At 38.7% G+C, this 21,262-nt stretch overlaps 8 protein-coding genes across 8 annotated transcripts; 7 read left to right on the top strand and 1 right to left on the bottom strand.

Moving 5' to 3' along the window:
- The first annotated feature begins 151 nt into the window (after positions 1-151).
- Positions 152-2,159, top strand: BDF20DRAFT_845065 (uncharacterized protein). Its single transcript, XM_053079661.1, has 3 exons — positions 152-508; positions 643-669; positions 803-2,159. Exons 1-3 carry the CDS (start codon positions 365-367, stop codon positions 2,033-2,035), a joined length of 1,404 nt encoding a protein of 467 aa, XP_052940776.1. The 5' UTR covers positions 152-364; the 3' UTR covers positions 2,036-2,159.
- Positions 2,160-2,548: 389 nt separating this feature from the next.
- On the top strand, positions 2,549-5,050 carry BDF20DRAFT_992668 (S-adenosyl-L-methionine-dependent methyltransferase). Its single transcript, XM_053085380.1, has 5 exons — positions 2,549-2,944; positions 3,067-4,195; positions 4,272-4,374; positions 4,469-4,576; positions 4,664-5,050. Exons 1-5 carry the CDS (start codon positions 2,678-2,680, stop codon positions 4,869-4,871), a joined length of 1,815 nt encoding a protein of 604 aa, XP_052940775.1. The 5' UTR covers positions 2,549-2,677; the 3' UTR covers positions 4,872-5,050.
- A 719-nt stretch (positions 5,051-5,769) lies between these two features.
- BDF20DRAFT_803599 (uncharacterized protein) lies at positions 5,770-6,000 on the top strand (the record flags this gene model as incomplete). Its single annotated transcript, XM_053076444.1, has 1 exon — positions 5,770-6,000. A coding segment is annotated over one exon (231 nt), but the record flags the coding sequence as incomplete, so codon positions are not given.
- Positions 6,001-6,520: 520 nt separating this feature from the next.
- On the top strand, positions 6,521-7,975 carry BDF20DRAFT_992667 (translation protein SH3-like domain-containing protein). The gene is made up of 3 exons (XM_053085379.1): positions 6,521-6,603; positions 7,045-7,415; positions 7,509-7,975. Exons 1-3 carry the CDS (start codon positions 6,588-6,590, stop codon positions 7,509-7,511), a joined length of 390 nt encoding a protein of 129 aa, XP_052940773.1. The 5' UTR covers positions 6,521-6,587; the 3' UTR covers positions 7,512-7,975.
- Positions 7,976-8,593: 618 nt separating this feature from the next.
- BDF20DRAFT_845057 (uncharacterized protein) lies at positions 8,594-11,245 on the top strand. Its single transcript, XM_053079660.1, has 4 exons — positions 8,594-8,822; positions 8,939-9,022; positions 9,109-9,731; positions 9,853-11,245. Exons 1-4 carry the CDS (start codon positions 8,756-8,758, stop codon positions 11,137-11,139), a joined length of 2,061 nt encoding a protein of 686 aa, XP_052940772.1. The 5' UTR covers positions 8,594-8,755; the 3' UTR covers positions 11,140-11,245.
- Positions 11,246-11,463: 218 nt separating this feature from the next.
- BDF20DRAFT_798872 (uncharacterized protein) lies at positions 11,464-13,047 on the bottom strand (the record flags this gene model as incomplete). Its single annotated transcript, XM_053076326.1, has 2 exons — positions 11,464-12,804; positions 12,985-13,047. Coding segments are annotated over 2 exons (1,404 nt in total), but the record flags the coding sequence as incomplete, so codon positions are not given.
- Positions 13,048-15,494: 2,447 nt separating this feature from the next.
- BDF20DRAFT_47518 (kinase-like domain-containing protein) lies at positions 15,495-17,235 on the top strand. Its single transcript, XM_053075536.1, has 7 exons — positions 15,495-15,586; positions 15,651-15,919; positions 15,998-16,195; positions 16,264-16,402; positions 16,477-16,625; positions 16,698-16,953; positions 17,024-17,235. Exons 1-7 carry the CDS (start codon positions 15,563-15,565, stop codon positions 17,111-17,113), a joined length of 1,125 nt encoding a protein of 374 aa, XP_052940770.1. The 5' UTR covers positions 15,495-15,562; the 3' UTR covers positions 17,114-17,235.
- An 84-nt stretch (positions 17,236-17,319) lies between these two features.
- On the top strand, positions 17,320-21,139 carry BDF20DRAFT_909284 (P-loop containing nucleoside triphosphate hydrolase protein; the record flags this gene model as incomplete). The annotated part of the gene is made up of 4 exons (XM_053083565.1): positions 17,320-17,715; positions 17,812-18,821; positions 18,919-19,423; positions 19,502-21,139. 4 exons carry the CDS (start codon positions 17,320-17,322, stop codon positions 21,137-21,139), a joined length of 3,549 nt encoding a protein of 1,182 aa, XP_052940769.1.
- Between the last annotated feature and the right edge of the window lie 123 nt (positions 21,140-21,262).

The following is a 21,262-nucleotide window of genomic DNA, read 5'->3' as shown; positions in this document are numbered from 1 at the left end:
TCTCTTAACCAGTAAGCTTGGTTTTTTTTTTTTTCGAAAATCAACGTTAACGAAGAATACTTGCACGTTTTTTCTAATTACAAAGTGTAGAAAAGTATAGATAACTTTATAATTTTGATACGATTTGAGTAAAGTTGGTCTTGTTCCTTTTCTTTCTCTCGTTTTACATTTTACTTTATGCTCTTTTACTATTTTTTTTTTTAAAAAACCACAGTTGCAAATTCTCTAAATCCTTCTCAATCATATACATATCCAATATTTAAACTTGTATTTAACCATCTATAATACCTATAATTCTTTTTCTTTCTGCTATCATCACCAACAAAACGTTCAACAGCAATTCCTCAACAAAAAATTATAAATCATGTCAACCGATAACCATAGCACTTATTATGCTCCTATAGCACCTAATAAACAACCATTAACAACAGCTGAAGAGGAAGACGATCTATCCTTGGCTGAAATCATGTCATTAAAGGTTTCTATCTCTTCAGCAAACGTAGTAAAGGTAAAAAAACAAGGAACCCAAGTAAACTACTTTTCTAGCAGTGATTCCTTAAACAGAATAATTCTTACTATTTTTATACCATCATGGCGTTCCTTTTTCTTTTTTTTTTTTTTTTTTGGTTACATTTCTAAAAGGGAAAGGAGGGAGGCGCTAAAAAACAAGTAAATTCAAGGGGCTACACGTATTATCAAAAGGATGAAGGCAATTTAGCAATAGTAGAGTACTAATATCATTCGCCTCTTTTTTTCTTTCAACAAAAAAAAAAAAAAAAAAAAAAAAACCAAAAAACTATAGAGTAAACTCATGTCCATGTCCAAAAATAACCATAGTCCATCAAAGCAGCCTCAACATCTACCACTAATGCATACAGTAACAAACCAGCCACTACCACCACCTTCCAAATATCATGACTGGATACATCATCAACAACAAAACGAGCTCATTTATCAGCAACACATGCAATCTACTTATTACCAGTTGCAATATCTGCAGCAGCAACAAATGTTGGCAATGATGGCCATGCGCCATAGTAGTTCTTCCTCTTTGAGTAGCAGTAGTAGCAGCAGTAGCAGTGGCAGGTCGTCGCTGTCTTCCATTGGTAGTATGAGATCTAGTATCAGTAATAGCAACCAACAACGAAGCAAACATTCTGCTCATTTACCTCAGCAACAGTATGCCTCTCGGGAATGGCAGCCTTCTCCTTCGTCTTCTTCAACCTCGTTCACCTCAAGAAACAGTAGACACTCTAGAAGAAATAGTAATAGTAGTACTACCAGCAGCTGTAGCAGAGCATCCACTAGTACTTTGGCCATGGCCCTACCGTCGCATCCACTACAAACATCGCCTCCTCCTCCCAAGAGACGGCAGTCTCTAAGTAAGCGTATTAAAAAGGTTTTTGGTATGACAGATCATTCTTCTTCTTCATCTGCATCCACTTGCTCCCCTATACCCGAAATGAAAGAAGAAATGACGGCTACAACGGATGATGCCACAGCAACCCAAGAGGAGAGCTTGTCAGCATTGAAAAAATCCACACTATGTAAAAGTCACACTGCCCCCACAACGCTAAGCTTATTAGAATCTACACCGATCTCTTCAAAGCAAAACGGTTCTCAACGTCGCAACCGCATTTCTACAACGCATAGCACGTTACTGTCTTCTTCCTCGACATCCTCGTCCTCGTCCTCGTCTTCGTCCTCCTCATCCTCCTCTGTTTTCTCTAGTTCTCCCTCTATGACCAGTGCTATCACTACGGCAACATCGGCTTCTACTGTAGCGAGTACTCAAACAACGAGTCACTCCATGAGCAGTAGTAAAAGTAAAAAGTCGCTGTCGTTTGATCCCATCCTTCAATTACACGAAACATTTTCGGCAGCTGAATATGATCGTCGATGTGATACCAATGCTACCTGTCAAAAATTGACGCCTGCGTTGGCTTTGAAAATCAAAGAGGAACTCAATTTATTCAAGCTGAATGATATGACGGTCCATAAGGATAGTAAACAATTCACTCATTTCTTTATGTAAGAATGATAACTTTATAATGCTCATTAAAGGAAAATATCTTCCCGCTTGTTCGATGCACACAATGGATGTTATCCCTCTTTTTCCCCGCTTTTTTTCTTTCACGGATACACCCTACTAAACAGCCATAGCAGGGATGAGATGGCTTGATATTTCTCCTCCTGATAAAGGATGGCTTTGAGAGCTAACTTTGATAACTGTGCATTTCGTCATGTAAAAAATTGCCTGATAAAGCGCTTTGCCACGTCAGGCATTCAAATCCACTTTTATTAAGCGACCTTATGGTTGTCATTGTCTGTCTGAGAATAATCCAAACAAGCAACAAAAGGCAGTTTTTCCAGAAAATAGCTGCTCAAGAAATGGTCGCCCTGGAGATCTTGATTCGATGTATTACCGCATATAGACAAACACAATGATTGAAAAAATTTACCGAAAAAAAAAAAAAAAAAATTTCTATTGTTCCCGTCGTTGTCAATTTTTTGACAGTTATAGAAAACGCGCGCCCAATCACATGCTGCAAAAAATATGTATTTATTTTTTTTTTTCTGCCTGTTCTCCAGGCCCAATTTAACCCAATTCTCTCTTTGTCCTTTCTTAACCTTTTTCTTTCATTGATATACATTCTATTTGTGTGTGTGCGAAAAAATGTTAAAGTTTGCCAAATCAGTCATAGACAGCTTTTTAGGCAAAAAGCGTAGGTTGGATGAAGTTGATGAGGACGATCATTCTAACGACGATCAACATGATTCAGGAATTGATGCCAAAAAGCCCAAAGTTAACCTAGTTCATCGAGTCAAAGTTTTCCATTTGCCTGAAAGAGAAGTGGGTCCCGTCAGAAAATACTTTCAAAAATTGGGATACAACCGTGTCAAGAAAGCACCTCAATGGAATTTCTGTTATATCACTGTGGACGTAAATAGAGATAGATCTTATTAGAAAAATGGCTTTTCCAGTAAGAGGGGAGCTGTTTTTGAAAAAGAACGTTGTGAGTAATTTGTCCCGTCTTTTTTTTTTTTTTTTTTTTTTTTTTTTAGTCTGAAGAAGAAGCCAGAAAATGTCTGGAGGTTGTAAAAAGTTGTGTTTTTAAGAAGAAACAATTGACAGCCGAATACGTTGTTGAGAGTGAACAAAGTCACCGAGAACGATTCCAACGCCAAGAGAATAAAAAAAAGGGCAAAAAGGACAATGACACTCCTCAAGGGGATGAGAACGATACTCGTACACCTGCCGAAAAGTTAGCAGATCAAGTAACTCCTTTGTGGAGGGAACCTTATGAAGTGCAGCTCAAGAAGAAGAACAGAAAGGGCCTTCAGCAATTGATGTCGCTCAAGAAAGATATTGCCCGTCTTCGCGATGTACGTCAAGAATATCAACGTGCCTGGGCTTTTGACAAGGGCGCTTTACCCTGTGAAGTGTTGGACCCCATTGGCTCTCCCCTCCTTGAAGGCTATCGTACCAAATGCGAATTCACCATCGGTAAGAATTTGGATGGCGAGCCCTCTGTAGGCTTCTTGTTGGGTCTGTATCGTAATGGCATCACCACTGTCTTGGAACCTGACCAGACACTGAATGTGCCCGAAACAGCCAAAAAGATCGCCAAGGCGATGAACGATTATGTGAAGAGATCTGATCTGCCTGTCTATGATCGCGTCGAGAAAACTGGCTGCTGGCGTACGGTCATGTGCAAGACCCAAAGTACAGGCGACGTATTGGTGCTAATCCAATTGCGTGATACTGACATTTCAAAAGAACGTTTGGCTGAAGAAAAGCAAAACTTGGTTCGCTTTTGGCAGGAAGAAAGCGGTATTCCTATAACTACCTTGGTCTTTCAAGTATGGAATGACGTTTTCAATGGAGTTACTGATAGAGCACCGCTGGAAAACCTCATTGGTGATGGTTATATCTATGAAAACTTGCTGGGTTGTCGCTTCCGTCTCTCAGCCCTTTCTTTCTTCCAGGTCAATACAGCTGCTACAGAATTATTGTACGCTAAATGTGCTGAATGGTGCAACATCGACCCAACAAAGAAAACAACCTTGCTCGATCTTTGTTGTGGTACGGGTACCATTGGTATAACAATGGCAAAATCAGTAGATCGTGTTGTTGGTATTGAACTCATTCCCGAAGCCATTGTGGATGCCAAAGAAAACGCTAAATTAAACAGTGAGTATATTTGAATCAATGATTTCTTATCAGTGAAAATGTACTCAACCTTCTTTTTCTTTATTTGATGCACAAGACCTTGAGAATGTGACATATTACGCTGCCAAGGTTGAAGATAAAATTGATGTTGTGAGAGGTGAAAGAAATGAAGATGTTGTAGCTGTATTGGACCCACCAAGGTAAAAGAAAAAAAAAAGCTTATCTGTAAATACAGTAAACTTGTTATTGGGTTGAATCTTACCTTTTTATCAACATCCATGTCATACAAAATAGAAATGGTGTTCATGCAAACGTTATTCGTGCTATTCGTGAAGCTGAACATATCAATCGTGTAGTTTACATCAGTTGTGATGCCGAACAAGCCTATAACAATTTCCTTGGGTAAGCATCAGCACCACTGATTGAAAAATGTCGAATTTCATGAGAAAGATATCATACTAATCTTGGGTTTTTTTCCCGTTGCATCAGCTTGTGTCGCCCTGAATCCAACCGTTTCAAGGGTTTGCCCTTCAAGCCTAACCGTGCTGTTTCTATTGATCTCTTCCCTCATACCAAGCATTGTGAATTGATGATTGAATTTGTTCGTATACATCCTGAAGAAGCAGGCAAAACTAATGAATCAGCAGAGCAATCGACGACTACAAAAACAGAAGAACAGTCCACAACTACTGAATAAATAGCTCTCATAGGCCTGTTTTGCCTAAAATACGCATTTTAGAAATTGATATTGATGAGAAATGATGGAACTGTCAATCTATCATGAACGAATATCCATACTCTTCCCCCCCCCTTTTTTTTTTCACCCTTCAGCTCACCGTATACTTTTTATATGTAAATAAAATTTTCTTTTTTTTTTGGCTTTACTCTTTAGTCCAACCTTTTCCTTAAAGCGATCTTCGCAGGGCGAGTAATTTATCTCAAAATCAACGCATTGGAAGATCATTCTATTTTTGAGTTATCATCAGAAAAATCGTTCTATTCTGTATCCTTTCAACAAAAATATATTTAAGCGTTCTATTATATAGAGCATCCAAAAAAAAAAGAGAGAGAACGTTGCAAACCTTTTTTCTCCTTCAAAAATTGGCTACTAAATGATGTTTTATTACCATTTTATCTTAGTATTCTTATGTTTAACATCAGGGCTCAACGCGCAACAGTCCTCTTCTACTGATATCGAACGGCAATCAGATTCATCCATTGAGAACAAACCTGGTAAATTGCCTCATTATTGTATTTGCTCAGAAACAATGGATAAATTTATTTGTTTTTCTTTGTCTTGAATTATCTAAAGAAAATCTTCCTAACGTCACTTGGACCATTCTGGACATGGATACAAGTTCGCGTGAAAACTTATGTCAACGTCAGATAGCGTACTGCCTTGTAAGTGTTGCAATGGTTGGTAGTGTTTTTCTCCTCTAACTCATAGACATTACCCGTCGAGTAGAATAATTGTGGCGGCACTAATGCCGCACCTAAAAAGTGAGTTTATTAAGAGTTCAAAGTGCGATAATGTCGTCGTAATAGACACTGTATACAAAATAATTTTGCTCTATAGCTTCTGCAACTCCTCCACTATGGCTTGGAACTGTGGTTGCGCCCTCAAAGTGCCAGACCTTACCCCTTATTTATGGCCAGTTGTTCAGGCTGAATGTATCGGTAAAGCACAAGATTGCTTGTCCATCTGTAACAAGAAACCGGCCGCTTCTGCAGGTCCTTGTTCACATGCTTGTCAGACGTACTATCAGTGCAATACAGAAATGGCCCCTCCTAGCTATTTGAGAACAGACAGTCCAGATGAAACGCCTGCTTCCTATAATGGGCCACCCACACCTAAACAAAGTATCAACAATAATAGTACTACTGACAGCAATAGTACAACAGCAGGAAACAATAGCACCAGTAGCCATGGTTCAAACCAGCAGTCATCTTTGGCATCCACTATATTCAATGCAACTTTCAAAGAGGCTATTATGTTTGCTTTATTGTTTATTGCTGTTTCTGTTATAGTTTAATCATTTTGTAACTTTTTTAACACAAGTATAATCATACCAACGTTGTATACGAAACAGACACTACTACTATTACTATTACTATTACTATTACTATTACTATTACTATTACTACTACTACTACTATTATTATATCGTACTCTACTTATTAGCCATCCATAAAAATAACATCCAATTCTTCTTAATGCCATTGTTTGAGTGATTTCCAAATTAAGCCCAGCATGAATGCGGGCCGGAACCTTACTTTTTAGTACAAGCTTTTTTATCGGGAAAACAAAAAAAAATGTAAAAAATAAGGGCCAGTAATGGTAGAAATCCATATCAAAAGAAGTGGTAAAGCCTGCCATACGTGAAATCCTTCTCTTTTCTCACCTATAGACAGGATGAAGTTCTCCGCTGGTAATGATCAATTCAACAACAGGATCAGTGAAAAAGTGTATAGAAAACGGATGGATTGAATACTACGTTTGCGATGCATGGATTGGAAATGATGGACAGTTGAAAAGGAATGGATGGATAATATACAATTTACGACAGCATCTATTTTTATAATGTCATTGAGGAGCATTTGGTTTAGCACCCTCCATTTCAGTATACTACCGCCAAAACTTGTAAAAGTTGACGCCTCAACACAGGTGCCTAATTCCAATATTCGAAACAGCTTTTTTGCAACTCACCGAATACCCAGTGCACTTCATTAGATACTGATGGCATACGCTGATTTCTCATTTCATCGCTTTACACTGATTCTGTTGCTCGTTACACTGATGCATCATCTGTCAACATTTATATTAACCTTTTCATATCTCTACCTTCTTGTCAATCTTCTTTAAACCTTAGACGTCAGTTCCTCTCGCCGTAAGAGCAGAAAGGCTCATTTCACCGCCACCTCTGATGTTCGTCGTAAGATCATGAGTGCTCCTTTGTCCAAGGAACTCCGTGAAAAGTACGGTGTCCGTTCTATTCCCGTCCGCAAGGATGATGAAGTTCAAATTGTTCGTGGTACTTACAAGGGCCGTGAAGGTAAAATCACTCAAGTCTACCGTAAGAAGTGGGTTATCCACGTTGACCGTGTCGTCCGTGAGAAGGTCAACGGTGCCACCGTCCCCATTGGTCTCTCCGCCTCTAAGGTTGTCATTACTAACCTCAAGTTAGACAAGTCTCGTCTTGCCATTCTTGAACGTAAGGGTAAGAAGGATGCTATGAAGCAGGTAGGGTTTTTTTTCTTTCTCTGATTTGTTACCATTAGAAGCCTTTAACTAATATCATCTTTTTTTTTTCTTTTATTGCTTTTATCACTATAGTAATTACTCTTATACTCTCCTTTATACTCATAAAATAAACTAACATGGGAAAATAAAAGAACTCTTCTTGACTCCTTGTTTTGTACATTTTTCTCAAAGCCTACGACTATACCAATCTAACATTGATTTTAAGAATCCTACCATCAATACAAAGGCTCGGCGATAGAGGTTAGCATCAGCATAGATGCAACGTATTGTTCAAAAACAAAAAATAGTTTAATGGGAAGAGAGGCTTGTATTAAAAGAAGGGCTCGAATAGATTCAGCAATTGAATGTTGATTTTGATTCATCGAACAAAGAGAGTATCAAGTGTTAATAGACGATGTTGATAGCTCGCAGGAGTCTGCTTTATTATAGATTGAATGTCTAGCTTTTCATTAAACATCTGTCGAAATGAAGATACCGTATAAATACAGGGTTTCGAAAAGCAATATGTCGCCTTCGCCAAAGTTAACAGTTACATCAAAAGAAATTTGTAATTCTTTCGCTAGGTCAAAGCCGAAATTATTCCCTTTACGTTTATATTTTTATATTGACTGACAGTAAAGCCGCAATCAGCTGAATAGTAAGCTCAATAGGTGTACTATTGTTGCTATCATCGCAATTAATGTCCTTTTCGTTCTTTTAACGCTTCCAGACGAGTTTATTTAGATGAGCATCTAGAACTTAGTATATGTATATTGTTTAATTGGTAGTCAAATGCACACTTACTAAGAGGCTTGAAGAAAGGTTAAACTGTTTTTCAGGAGCCACCTTTTATCATTGGCCAATCTCATTTAGTCTTACTCATCGAATTACATACTTCTTTTGCTTCTACCCCGCATGAAAAAAAACGGAAATTCAAAGATATAGAAGATATGAGTTGGCAGACATATCGTTATTTCCTTTAACTGGATGGTGTCATGGGTTATATAGGTCAATGTCTAGGAACTCTTGTAGTATCATTGTCTTCCATAGCTTCCAAAAAAAAACGATCACAGCAGTCATATGAAAACCGATGCATGTTTGTTCGCACGTTCTAAACGAAGCGGCCCCGCAAAACCTCTTTTTGTGCTGACTGAGCTTATTTTTCTTTTCAGTTACACTGTTGATTTCAGATTCCTGATTTAATTTGTTTCCTTCATCGCTTATTCTTCAAGCAGTTTGTTTTCTCACTTCCCTTTTCTCCCTTTTTTTGCACCTTACCTTCTCACATTTTCCTCAACTCATTTAAAATATACCTTTCAGTACGCCAACATTAATGAAACATGGCCAAATTTACCTTAGAAAAACAATCATATGAAGTACCTAATACAAGAGCGCCTGGACAGACAGGTAAACTATTCGAACATTCAATGGTCTTCTATCCAGAAGGGGGATTCATAAGCTAGAAGATCGATCTGTTAACGTGTGTTATGGATATACTTTGCTGACGTATCTTCTTCATGCAGGAATCTATCGCAATGCCAGACGTCCAGTTATCGAAGATTCCTTCTCTCCTAAAGTCAAAACAATGATCGACATTTTCAACCATGGTAAAAGATGAAAAGGGAGCTTTGGGATGTTCTATTAGGAAGGTATACTGGTTCTCGCTGATACAACCCGTTTTATGCACATCTAGGTTTGAAAATTTCAAAGGATCGTCCTTGTATCGGTACCCGTTCCATCAAAAACCGGCAAACTGGCGAGAGAGGACCTTATGTATGGCAAACCTACCGCCAAGTCAATCATCGATTGACCAACTTTGGTTCAGGTCTCCTCAACTACTTGAATCATCAACTTGGGGACACTCGCACCGAAAGATTGCCCATCGGCATCTGGTCAGTCAACCGTGCCGAATGGACTATCGCTGATTTGGCCTGTACAGCCTATTCATTTTATACTGTTGCTCTTTACGACACGTTGGGTCCTGATACCGTCGAATTTGTTATTAATCACGCCGAAATCGAAACTGTCATATGTTCGGGGGACCATATTGCTGATCTTTTAAAGTTGAGACACAAGATTCCCAATTTGAAGACTATCATTTCTATGGATTCAATTGGGGAAGAAGGACCTGCAAGACCAGGCATGGCTTCAAAAAGTGCTATTATAAAAGCTTGGGCAGCTGAGAAAGAAATCAATTTGATAGATTTCAACTATGTAGAAGGTTTGGGCAAGAAGAATAGACGTTCTTATAACTATCCTAAACCTGATGATTTGGCATGCATCATGTACACCAGTGGTACTACTGGAATGCCAAAGGTAATATTGAAATCCTAGTACTAAGCATTATCAACTGAGCACTTGCAAATGAATAATCTGCTTGGAAAATCAATGTATTATTTATAATACTTTTATTGATATGTATTTCCTATTTTCGTAGGGTGCCTTATTAACTCATCGTAACTTTGTTGCTGCATTATCTGCCAGTTATAAAGCTCTTGGAGGAACTGAAGATGACAGCAGTATTTCCTATTTACCACTAGCTCATATTTTTGGTCGTGTTTGCGATATGAATTGTTTCAGCATTGGTGGCCGTTTGGGCTATTTCAGCGGTGATATCAATATGTTGGTTGAAGATATTCAAGAATTGAAGCCTACCATATTTGCTTCTGTACCTCGTCTTTTGAACCGTGTTTATGGCAAAATTGTCGCCTCCACGATCAATGCTCCCGGTGCTACTGGTGCTCTTGCTCGACGCGGTGTCGCTACAAAATTGGCTAATTTGGAAGCTGGTAAAGGTTACACTCATCCCTTCTGGGATCGCTTGATCTTCAACAAGGTTAAGAAAGCCTTGGGCGGTAATGTGCGTATCCTTATCACGGGCTCCGCTCCTATCGGTAAAGACGTTATGCAATTTTTGAGAATTGCCCTTTGTTGCGATATCCGTGAGGGTTATGGTGCTACTGAAACTTGCGCCGCTTCAACCATTCATTACGAAAATGAATATAAGGCAGGCCATATTGGTGCTCCTTTTACTTGTAACGAACTCAAATTGGTTGATGTACCTGAAATGGATTATCTCTCGACTGATCCATACCCACGTGGTGAAATTTGTATTCGTGGTCCCAACGTTTTCAAGGGCTACTACAAAGACGAGGAAAAGACAAAGGAGGCACTTGATGACGAAGGGTGGTATCACACTGGTGATATAGGTATGATTGATGAACGCGGCTGCTTTGTTATTATTGACCGCAAGAAGAATATCTTCAAATTGGCACAGGGAGAATACATTGCCCCCGAAAAGATTGAGAATATTTACGCCAAGGACCCTATCATCGCTCAAATCTACTTGCATGGAGACTCTTTGCAAAATAGTCTGGTTGCTATAGTGGTTCCTGAACCCGAAACTTTGTCCGCTCTCGTGGCAGCGAAGTTGCCTCAAGTGCATGCTAGGAAATTAAGCTTCTCTGAATTGTGCAAGCTTCCTGAGGTTATTGAACTCGTTCTCGATAAGATGACTTTAACTGGTAAGAAGGCTGATTTGCGTGGTTTTGAACATGTCAAGGCTATCTATCTAGAAGCGGAGCCATTCACAATTGAAAATGAACTCTTGACACCCACTTTCAAAGTGAAGCGTCCTCAAGCACAGAAGTATTATGCAGCTCAAATCGCTACCCTGTATGAAGAATTAAGCAATAAGGTTGAACCTGTCAAAGCTAAGCTATAAATAATGCTTCTTGCAACTGACATAACCCCATTATATCAATTCAAACATTTTTTATTTATTCTATCATCTTTGATGATGTGCAATAAAAGTTAAGCTTTCTCTTTTTTTTTCATTTCTTTGAGATAAAATGCAACACAAGTGTTTAAACGTGTTTATTAAGATTAGAATTGAGATTAAAATGAGTCAACAATTTGGCTACAGTATTTGACATAATAATGGTAAGAGAAGAATTGTCGAAAAGGAAGTAATAAGATCGTATGGAAGATACAACAAAGACTGCGTATATTACAATGGTTTTAAGATAAATCAAGTCATAAAATGTTTTCTGCTTTTACGAGCACAAGGTTTGCATATTAGTTCACCACCTTCTGCTTCTTGATAAAGTCCAGTCAATCTTGGTGATAATAACTTATCACATTGGGAACATTGAAAATGTGCTGGATGATAATCGAAACCAAACGCAGTATGGCATCTTCCTTGAATCGGCTCGCGACATCGGTGACACTTCTTCTTTTCACTTTGCGCTTGCTTATGATTGTCCTCATCATTTACAGATAACGATTTGAGTGAATTCAGCAAGTCGATATCCGGCAAGTTTCGTAGAGTTCCTTTCGTCGTCGATCTATTACTAATAGATGGGAGACTACTCTTCTTTTTCAAACGTAGTGTTGTATTTTCTTGCTGATGATAGTGTTCTTCGCAATAAGGCTTCCCTCCTCTCATCAAAAACGTGGATGAAGTGAATGTACTACCACAGTCTGCACAAACGAAGCATTCTTTGTGCCAATCACCACCTAATGCCACTAAGAAATCGCCTGTGATAATTTCCTCACAACCCTTACATCGTTTACCAAATCGTCTAAAGTAATCTTTTTCACAATAAGCATGACCTTCGTGTTCCAAGAAATTTGTGTCTTCATCAAAAGGTTTTCCGCATTCTCTACAGAAAAAATGTCCTGCATGATATGTTTTGCCCAATGCTGAAATCAAATGTTCCTCAATAGGTGTTTTACAATAATCACAGCGTGGACTGAACAATTCATGGTAATCTAGCGCGCAATAAGGTAATCCATCCTTCTCATAAAATGCTATATGTTCCAAATTTTGATGACAAGCTTGACACTTGAAGCAGCGTGGGTGCCAGTGCTTTCCCGAAGTAGTAATAGCTTGACCACTCAAAAGCTTGTCGCAGCCTCCACAACGTACACCGTAAAAAATGGAATCCAAGATAGAGTTCGATGTCGTTGTCTTTTGCTGCTCTTTGCCGCCGCTACGCTTATTTCCTTCTTCCTCATCAGAGCTGTACCCAGGGGCACAAATTGCTGGAATAGGCGGCATAGGCTCATTTTCTTCATGATCGGTCACCTCATCGTCCGAATATCCAGGCGCTGAAATGATGGGTATAGGAGGTAAATCATTTTTCATGGTGGTCGCTGTATTGTTGTTTGCAGTTCTAGAACAGCCATGTCTTTGTTGGGAGAGGTTTATATTGCCATCTGTATCATCGTCCGTATCGTATTCGTCGTCGTCTGAGAGAGTTATATCATCAATATCAATTCTCTTTGATGCATTCAAGTCTCTGAGGATGGCTTCATCATCAAATTTATACTCATCATCTTCATCTTCGTCAGACGAGTAGTAAGTAGGCTGCTTGTTCTTTCCAACCTCTTCATGATTTACTGGATATGGCGGTAAATCTTTGTTTATGTTCGGAATAGATGCATTTTGTGGGGTCATCTCGAGAGTCGTATTGATATCGTCATCTTCCAATGTCGTAGGTGACGAGCGACCCGTTGAGCAAGACAATAGACCAAAGCTCTCAACTTCATCGTTTCCTTCAGACACTTCAATTTTTGAAGGTCGACGCTCCATTAAAGGTTTTGTAGGAGGAGGATAGTCGTAAGTCTTGGGCTCGGGCACAAACGGTTGTCTAGGTCGAGGTACGGTAATTTCGATAGGTTTGCGTACATTTCTATTTGGTGCGGTATATGCTGAGGAAACAAAAGGTGCTGAGTAAACTATAGGCGCTGGAGTAACAGGTTGAGGAAGTTGTGTTAGTGGCGTTCCTCTCAAATTACAAGTTGTAGTGGCAGCGTTAGTATTGCTACGGAAAGTGTCGTAATAATTGTAGTTTATATAAGATTGCATAATGTATGATTTTGCGGGTAAAGAAAAAGTTAAATAAGTAAAGGAGAGACAAATAAAAAGTCTAAGAACAGTTTCTTGGGTGATCAAGATATCGATGAAGTACAAGAGACAAGAGCTTGAGTTTATGATTAAAAATTCAGCTTTTGAAAAACATTTGCCTTCTTTGGGTAAGATGCAATTGTTTTCTTTTTACCCCTTTTTTTTGCCATAAATAAAATTATTTAAAAGCCTAATCGGGGCATAACGTTGTTGCTTTTTTTTCTCGAGACTTCGTCGTACGTTGTATAAATTACTTGACAGCTTGAATCGCTAAGCTGCTCATTAACTGAACAGATTTAAACGGATGACCACGACCAACTGGTTTATTCCACACGCGAAAGTATAGGAAAATGCTTATACTTCATTGTTGACATTGACAACATCCATATGAGAGATAGTTGTTTGATAAGTACCTAGTCGAAGTCAATTATGACGAAAGAATGGTGATAATTTGTGGGAAGCAACCAAGAAGGCCAAAATTCAAAGAAAACAAATGAAGTAAATTCAATTTTTTCAACGTTCTACTTATCGCCTAAATATCTTTAATTCGCTTAACCGCAGCAGTTGGACTGGCAATACTGCCTTCACTACGTCGATTTCTGTGAAAAAGTGTTCGTTTCTTTTCTTGTTTTGAATTGATATGGCAACGGTTATCGTATTATTTTACAAGTTACGTTACTTTGGCCATATTTGAAATGTTGAAGTCTTTACTTATCATGCTCTAAAATGAAATGAAATTAAACAACTTTTATATGTTCTTATAACGCCTTATCAGATACAAGAACGTTTCTTGCGCGATATCAAATAAAGATATTTTCAGTGCAGTGCCTTTACCTCACGTTATAATATCCAATTTTGAGGGCTTATGACGACCCAATCAAAACGATTATACAGCTTTGTTTGGTCACATGAAAAGTCAAAACGGTCACAAAATTTACTTCTACATAAATTAATCAGCATGATTTCCAAATTGTCAAGTGAGGGGGCCCTATTGTGTCAGAATTATCGGTTAGATAATTGGGAACCATTTGAGTGTGTATCCCTCCCCCTTAAGCGAACCTTAAGAAATAGAAAAATAGTCTAAGTAAAAAAAATTTAAGAAAAAAACTTTTGCGGTCGAAGAGCCTATTTTATTATATTAAAAATCCTAAGTCCTTTTATATCGTGCAAATTGCCCTAAGTTAACATAAACATAAAAAAAATATATATAAATAGTCATTTGTGTAATTTGATCTTGAATTCATAGTTAAACATTTTCATAAGCATAGAGGTAAATACCATAAATAGCAAAAGGGAAGAAAGACAAAGGAAAGGGTGCATGCCCGGATGGCTTGGACCGAAGGCACAAATGCCCGAGGGTTTTGACATCTGACCTACTAAATTGGGCAAGAATTTGAAGCCCGCTGTAGTGAGCCGATAAATTAGCTACGGGACTTGTCAAATTTTCATTCTCGTTAAAGTGAAGCGACTTTTCGCGCGAGAAAACTATTCAATTTAGCTGCTGAATCTAAAGATGAAGCGGTGATTGTGTAGCTTTACAAAGGTGGTGATGTCCTTATAACATGGTCCGTGTTGCTGAAACGGAAGTAAGACCCCGTAAAATGCAGATAACACATGTTTCTGAACCTTTTGCTTTCCACTTTTGTTTTCACTTTTTATTCCATTCAAGTTCATATTCATTTTACCGAGTTTGCCCTGGAACTGATCAATTTTGGCGTTAAGGGTTTTATGGCGACTTATCGATGAATCTTCCTCAAATAGTGTTCCTTACCTCAATTACTATAGTATTAGTACTCGGGTATCCAAAAGAAAATTTTAAGATGTGAGAGTGTACGTATCTGTACAGCCTTCAAGAAAAGAAGTGTATCTTTTGTATTATAAATGACATCGTTTATTTACGTTTTAAAGTCTTCCTTTTAGCGAGTCAATTTGAATAAATGATTTTCATAATGGTTATATCACCAGCACATAAAAAACGATATCGTTGCAGAATTTATTATTTGCAACGTTCAAGTCAATCAGTCTTTATACAGCCGAAAAATATTGAAGCAGCATATTCTTTATCATTTTTAATTTATACAATGAACTTCAGGTACTGTTGATCGAAGGAGTTTCAAATATTGATATAGCAAGAGAGGCCACCTGAATTTGTATCTTTTTTGTGTTCTGTTTGGTCTTACACTATCTCGCTTGCATAATTTTTTATCATTTCTTATACCCTTAATTAGCAGTCGAGATGTTGATAAATCAGAAGAAGAAAGTAGGTTACTATACGTTGTTAGATCAAACCAGCTCGATAACCTGATTTCATATTCTTTTTATAGTCATCGATCGAAAATCAGTCTCAAGAGAATACCCGACATCATTCAGACATCAAATACACAGCTGCTTGTTTTCAGAGCATTAATAAAAACTCATGTTTTAAGAATACACCAAAAGTCATCACTAAACGTAAATTTGGGCCAGCCGGGAAGCCTACAACAAGTAACAGCAATAACTCCCATGGGCGAGGCAACCTCTTAGCAACCTTAGCTAAAGTGAAACCTTCCCAGCAACAAAAGCAACCTGCATTAGAGGTGATAAAAGTGCCAATGTAAATGTTGAAAATGAAAAAAGAAAAAATGCTCTTGTCTGTGGATTACGGCTCATATTAGCTAATACTGTTTAATAGACCGGTCAAAAACTGGACGTTGGATAACTTTGAGATTGGTAAACCTCTAGGGCAAGGAAATTTCGGCCATGTATATCTAGCAAGGGAGAAAAAGAGTGGATTCATAGTAGCGCTGAAAGTGATGTATAAAGAACATATGCAAGATTCACGTATCCAAAAGCAGCTGAGAAGAGAAATAGATATTCAAGGACATTTAAGGTATGCGCTGTTTAACATATGTCAGACTTGTAATTAGAATGATACTTACTCAAGTGCTTTTGCGATAGACACCCAAATATTCTTCGTCTCCATGGTTACTTTCATGATGAGACCAGAGTATTTCTTATATTAGAATATGCTGCACAAGGAGAGTTATATACAGAGCTTAAAAGACGAATACGATTCTCAGAAGCAGAGGTAGCCAATGTAAGGAATTTTGATCAAAAAGCCATTCTATCATCGTGAATGATACTGACAGCTATTTTTTTGGATTGGATCAGTATGCAATACAATTAGTTAATGCTCTATCTTATCTGCATCAAAAGCGAATCATACACAGAGATATCAAACCTGAAAATTTAATGCTGGGCCTTAATGGCGAAATCAAAATAGGCGATTTTGGCTGGTCCGTTAGGACGAACAAACTGGAGTAAGTATTACATTTCTAATTCAAGAAATACAAAGTTATATTACTGAAATGTTTTACTTGCAAATCATTAAGTGGCAGGAGAAGTACTTTATGCGGAACTCTAGATTATCTGCCGCCGGAAATGGTAGAAGGAAGAGTTCATGATGAAAATGCCGATATCTGGTCGCTAGGAATCTTGCTATATGAGTTATTAGTTGGCCATCCGCCTTTTGATGATAAAAAGGATGAAGAAGAGACTCGTTATGAAGAAACTTATGAACGCATCCTCCATGTCGATCTGCATTTTCCAAAGTTTGTGAGTAGAGAGGCAGCTGATTTGATTGTCAAGGTATTTTGTAGAGCCTTCAGACTCTGATGCATTTAAAAAAAACTGTTACTGATGACATTTTTTCTAATAGCTGTTACGATATAGATCGGTGGACAGATTACCGCTAAGAGAAGTTATGTACCACCCCTTTATCACTAAGCATGTTCAAAGAAATAAATAAATCATTTTGCCTTGCGTTCCATTTCAACAAAGGGATAATTTCAAATGCGGTATAGGCCTAAACGATAGTCTTTTTAGCGCAGTTCTGAATCAGTAACAAAAATCGCAATTTTAGGGACAACAGCTGGTTTTAATTTTTTATTTTAGTTTTTCTCTTTTCCTTATTAAATTGTTTTCTTTTTTATTCACTAACCCTTTTGAGTAAGAATGTCTTCTTATCATCGTTCAAAAAGTAGACATAGATCGCCTTCCCCACGCACTTCAAGCAGTAGTAAACGGTCAAGACACTCTTACGGAGAAGGTAGTCGTCCTCGAAGTCGTTCTCGGGATAGATATGGCAGTAGTACTAGCCGATCTTCTCACCGTCATCATCACTCTTCTCATCGTTCCTCAAAGTATGACGACAGTAGATATTACTATGATGATCGTCATCATCACCATTCTTCTTCGTCTCGACATAGCCACCGTCATCACAGCAACGATAATGTAAGTGCTAATGATAAAAGAACTCATTCACGTGATGAGCCAACGATGTCCACAAGAAAAGATGCTGTAGGCACTAATACACCTACTACCGCTACTACTTCACAAGAACCTCAAGCTGTAAGTTTACGTCCATAAAGTTTTGTTTTTTCTAAGCCGAAATTGAGTTTCACTAATGCAGTCTCATTTCTATTTGCATACTCATTACAAATTTAGTCAAGTACTCCGGATTCAGCAACTGTGAGTGCAACAAATACTTCAACCACTGTTGACGCAGAAGAAGCATTACGTAAGAAGCAGGAACGTGTTCGCAAATGGAAGGAAGCAAAACGCTTAAAAGAAGAAGAAGAAAAGAGAAAAGCTGCCGAGGCTAAAGAAGAAGAAGAAAAGAAAAAACAAGCCATTGCAGCTGCTGAAAAGGAAGCAGAAGAGCTTCGTTTAAAGCAAGAGGAGAAAAAGAAGGCTGAAGAAGAAGCTGAAAAGCAAAAACTGCAGCAAGAACAGAACGAGGAGCCTCAGTTGTTGAAACAGTTTGCAGAAATAAGAAAAGCTGCTGCTGAAGCTGCCGCTAAAGAAGATAACAAAGATACGAAAAATGATGCAGAAACTGAAATGCAAGTAGAGGATAAACAATGGAACCTTGAAAATGATTTTGATTCCGATGATGATAATATGGATATCGATGATGACGACGACGATCAGCACAGTGCTCAGCAAAAGGAAAAGGATGAAGCAGAAGCGGAAAGAACGTTTAAACCATTGCAGAAGAGCAGCGACCGCCATAAAGAAGACGAAAACTTTCTGAATAAACCAAAAAAGGCCGCCTTTTTACTGTCAAATAAATCTACGAAACCAAAAAATACAATGAAGTTTGGATTTGGCTTAGGCAAAAATGCCACGACACTAAAATCTTCTGCTACCACGAAAAAGAAAGAAGAGGAGAAAAAGTCTGCAGCAGCCACAGCGGAGCCATCAGATACTACCATGAAAGAAGCAACGGCAGAAAATGAGGATATTGATCCCCTAGAAGCTTATATGATGGATGTTGAAGCTGAAACTCAAAAGATCAATGAAGAGGATCAAAAGAGGCTAGCTGAGCTTGACAATGCCAGTGCAAAGAAACGAGGCACCATTGCGGACAATGACGATGATGAAAATCAGGACAACGAAAATAAAGCACAAGAAGACGAGGATGATATCGGTAGCGATCCTGAAGATATTTTAGCGTAAGTCTGGTTCAAAAATGTTTATTGACTAAAATATTTCGTTAATAACCTTCCTTTGATTTTTTTTCTTTCATTTTATTCATTGGACTTCTTATAGACTTGCAGCTAAAAGAGTTAAGAGAAAAGACATTGCACCTGTTGATCATAGTAAAATGAATTACGAAGAATTCCGAAAAGACTTTTACATTGAACCTCCTGAGCTCAAGGAGATGACACCAGATCAAGTTGACTTATTACGTATTGAATTGGATGGCATTAAGATACGTGGTGTCAATTGCCCAAAACCGATCACTAAATGGACTCATTGTGGTCTACCAGCTGGTTGTTTGGAAGTGATACGCAAGCTTAAATATGAAAAGCCCACTTCTATCCAAGCTCAAGCTATCCCCGCTATTATGAATGGCCGTGATGTGATAGGCGTTGCTAAGACAGGTTCTGGTAAGACTATTGCATTTCTGTTACCCATGTTTAGACATATCAAAGATCAAAGACCATTGGAAGCTGGTGAAGGTCCCGTTGCGGTGATTATGACACCCACCCGTGAATTAGCAACTCAAATTCATAGAGAATGCAAGCCTTTCCTAAAAGTATTAAATTTGAGAGTAAGTTCTTGCCTTATATATCTTTTCAATCGGAAACACTGATAATAATCAATGCTAATGAATGGTTATTCCTTGCAGGCCGTGTGCGCCTACGGTGGTAGTCCTATCAAAGATCAGATTGCTGATCTTAAGCGAGGTGCAGAAATTATCGTTTGTACTCCCGGCCGTATGATTGACCTTCTCTGTGCCAATTCGGGTCGTGTCACGAATCTTAAACGAGTAACTTATCTTGTGATGGATGAAGCTGATCGTATGTTTGATATGGGCTTTGAACCACAAGTAATGAAAATCGTCAATAACGTTCGCCCCAGTCGACAAACTGTGCTTTTCTCTGCCACCTTTCCTCGTCAAATGGAAGCGCTTGCTCGTAAAGTACTGAAGAAACCCCTCGAAATCACCGTAGGTGGTCGCAGTGTGGTATGTGATGATGTCCATCAAATTGTCGAGGTTCGCGAGGAGGATACCAAATTTGTCCGTTTGTTGGAAATTTTAGGTCAATTGTTCCATGAGGAAGGCGAAGAAAATGCCAGTGCCATTATTTTTGTCGACCGCCATGAGGCAGCTGATAATTTATTGAGAGATTTAATGCGTCGTGGCTACCTATGCCAGTCCCTTCATGGCGGTAAAGACCAAGCAGATCGTGATAGTACCATTTCTGACTTCAAGAATGGCGTTTGTAACGTATTGATTGCTACTTCTGTGGCGGCGCGTGGTTTGGACGTCAAAAATCTGAAGATGGTCATTAATTACGAGTGTCCTAACCATATGGAAGACTACGTGCATCGCGTCGGCCGTACAGGTAGAGCTGGTAACAAGGGTACAGCTTATACATTTATTACTCCTGATCAAGATCGTTATGCTATGGATATCTGTAAAGCCTTGAGATTATCTGGTCAAGAAATCCCCAATGATCTCCAAGCGCTGGCTGATGAGTTCCAGAGTAAAGTCAAAGAAGGTAAAGAACGTGCTGCTGGTTCAGGTTTTGGTGGTAAAGGTTTGGAACGGTTGGATAAAGATCGTGATCTGGTTAAGAAGTTGCAAAAGAAAGCATACGGTGGCGGCGAGGATGATTCAGACGAAGAGGAAACAACGACAGCCACTATTGAATTAGAAAGTAAGGTGGTAACACCCTCAACAACAGCAGGTGCTTCACCCGCAACGAAAGCTGCATCGCCAGCCACAGCAGCAACACCTAAACCTGCCACTCCCGAAATTGAAGTAAAGGTTGATCTTAGTGATGAGACATTATCTCCTGCTGCTCGAGCTGCTAAAAAGGCTGCTGCGGAAGTGGCTGCTCGTATTATTGCTAAAGGTAATCAAAATGCACAACTCCTCCATCATCAACAACAGCTACTGCAGCAACAGCAAGCAGCTAAAGAAAGTGCAGCAGCGGAAACTCCACCTGTCTATGCAGAAGAAATCGTCATCAATGACTATCCTCAAAATGCTCGTTGGAAGGTGACGAATAAAGAACAAATTTCTCAGATTACCGAAGTGTCTGGTGCTGCCATCACAACTCGTGGTACATACTTTCCACCCGGTAAACAACCTCAGGGTAACGAGCGTAAGCTATACCTATTTATTGAGGGCGACTCTGAAATGGTTGTCGAAAAGGCGAAGAATGAGATTAAAAGAATTTTGGTGGAAGCAACAGCAGCGTCTATGGAAGCTGAAGCAAGAGGTGGTATGGGTGCTGGTCGTTACTCAGTTGTATAATAAAACGGTAGAAATTGTTTATCCTTTCGTAAAAACACGTAAATATTATTCTTGTACGTGGGCTATTGCACGTATAACTTCTAGGTTATGATGTTTGTTGTCTTTCTCAATTTATAGATAAAT

This window comes from Mycotypha africana (genome assembly GCF_025528875.1).
Source record: "Mycotypha africana strain NRRL 2978 chromosome Unknown BDF20scaffold_1, whole genome shotgun sequence".
Classification (NCBI taxonomy): Eukaryota; Fungi; Mucoromycota; class Mucoromycetes; order Mucorales; family Mycotyphaceae; genus Mycotypha; species Mycotypha africana.
The sequence above is the reverse complement of the archived record's forward strand: the minus strand, read 5'-3'. Positions and strand labels throughout refer to the sequence as shown.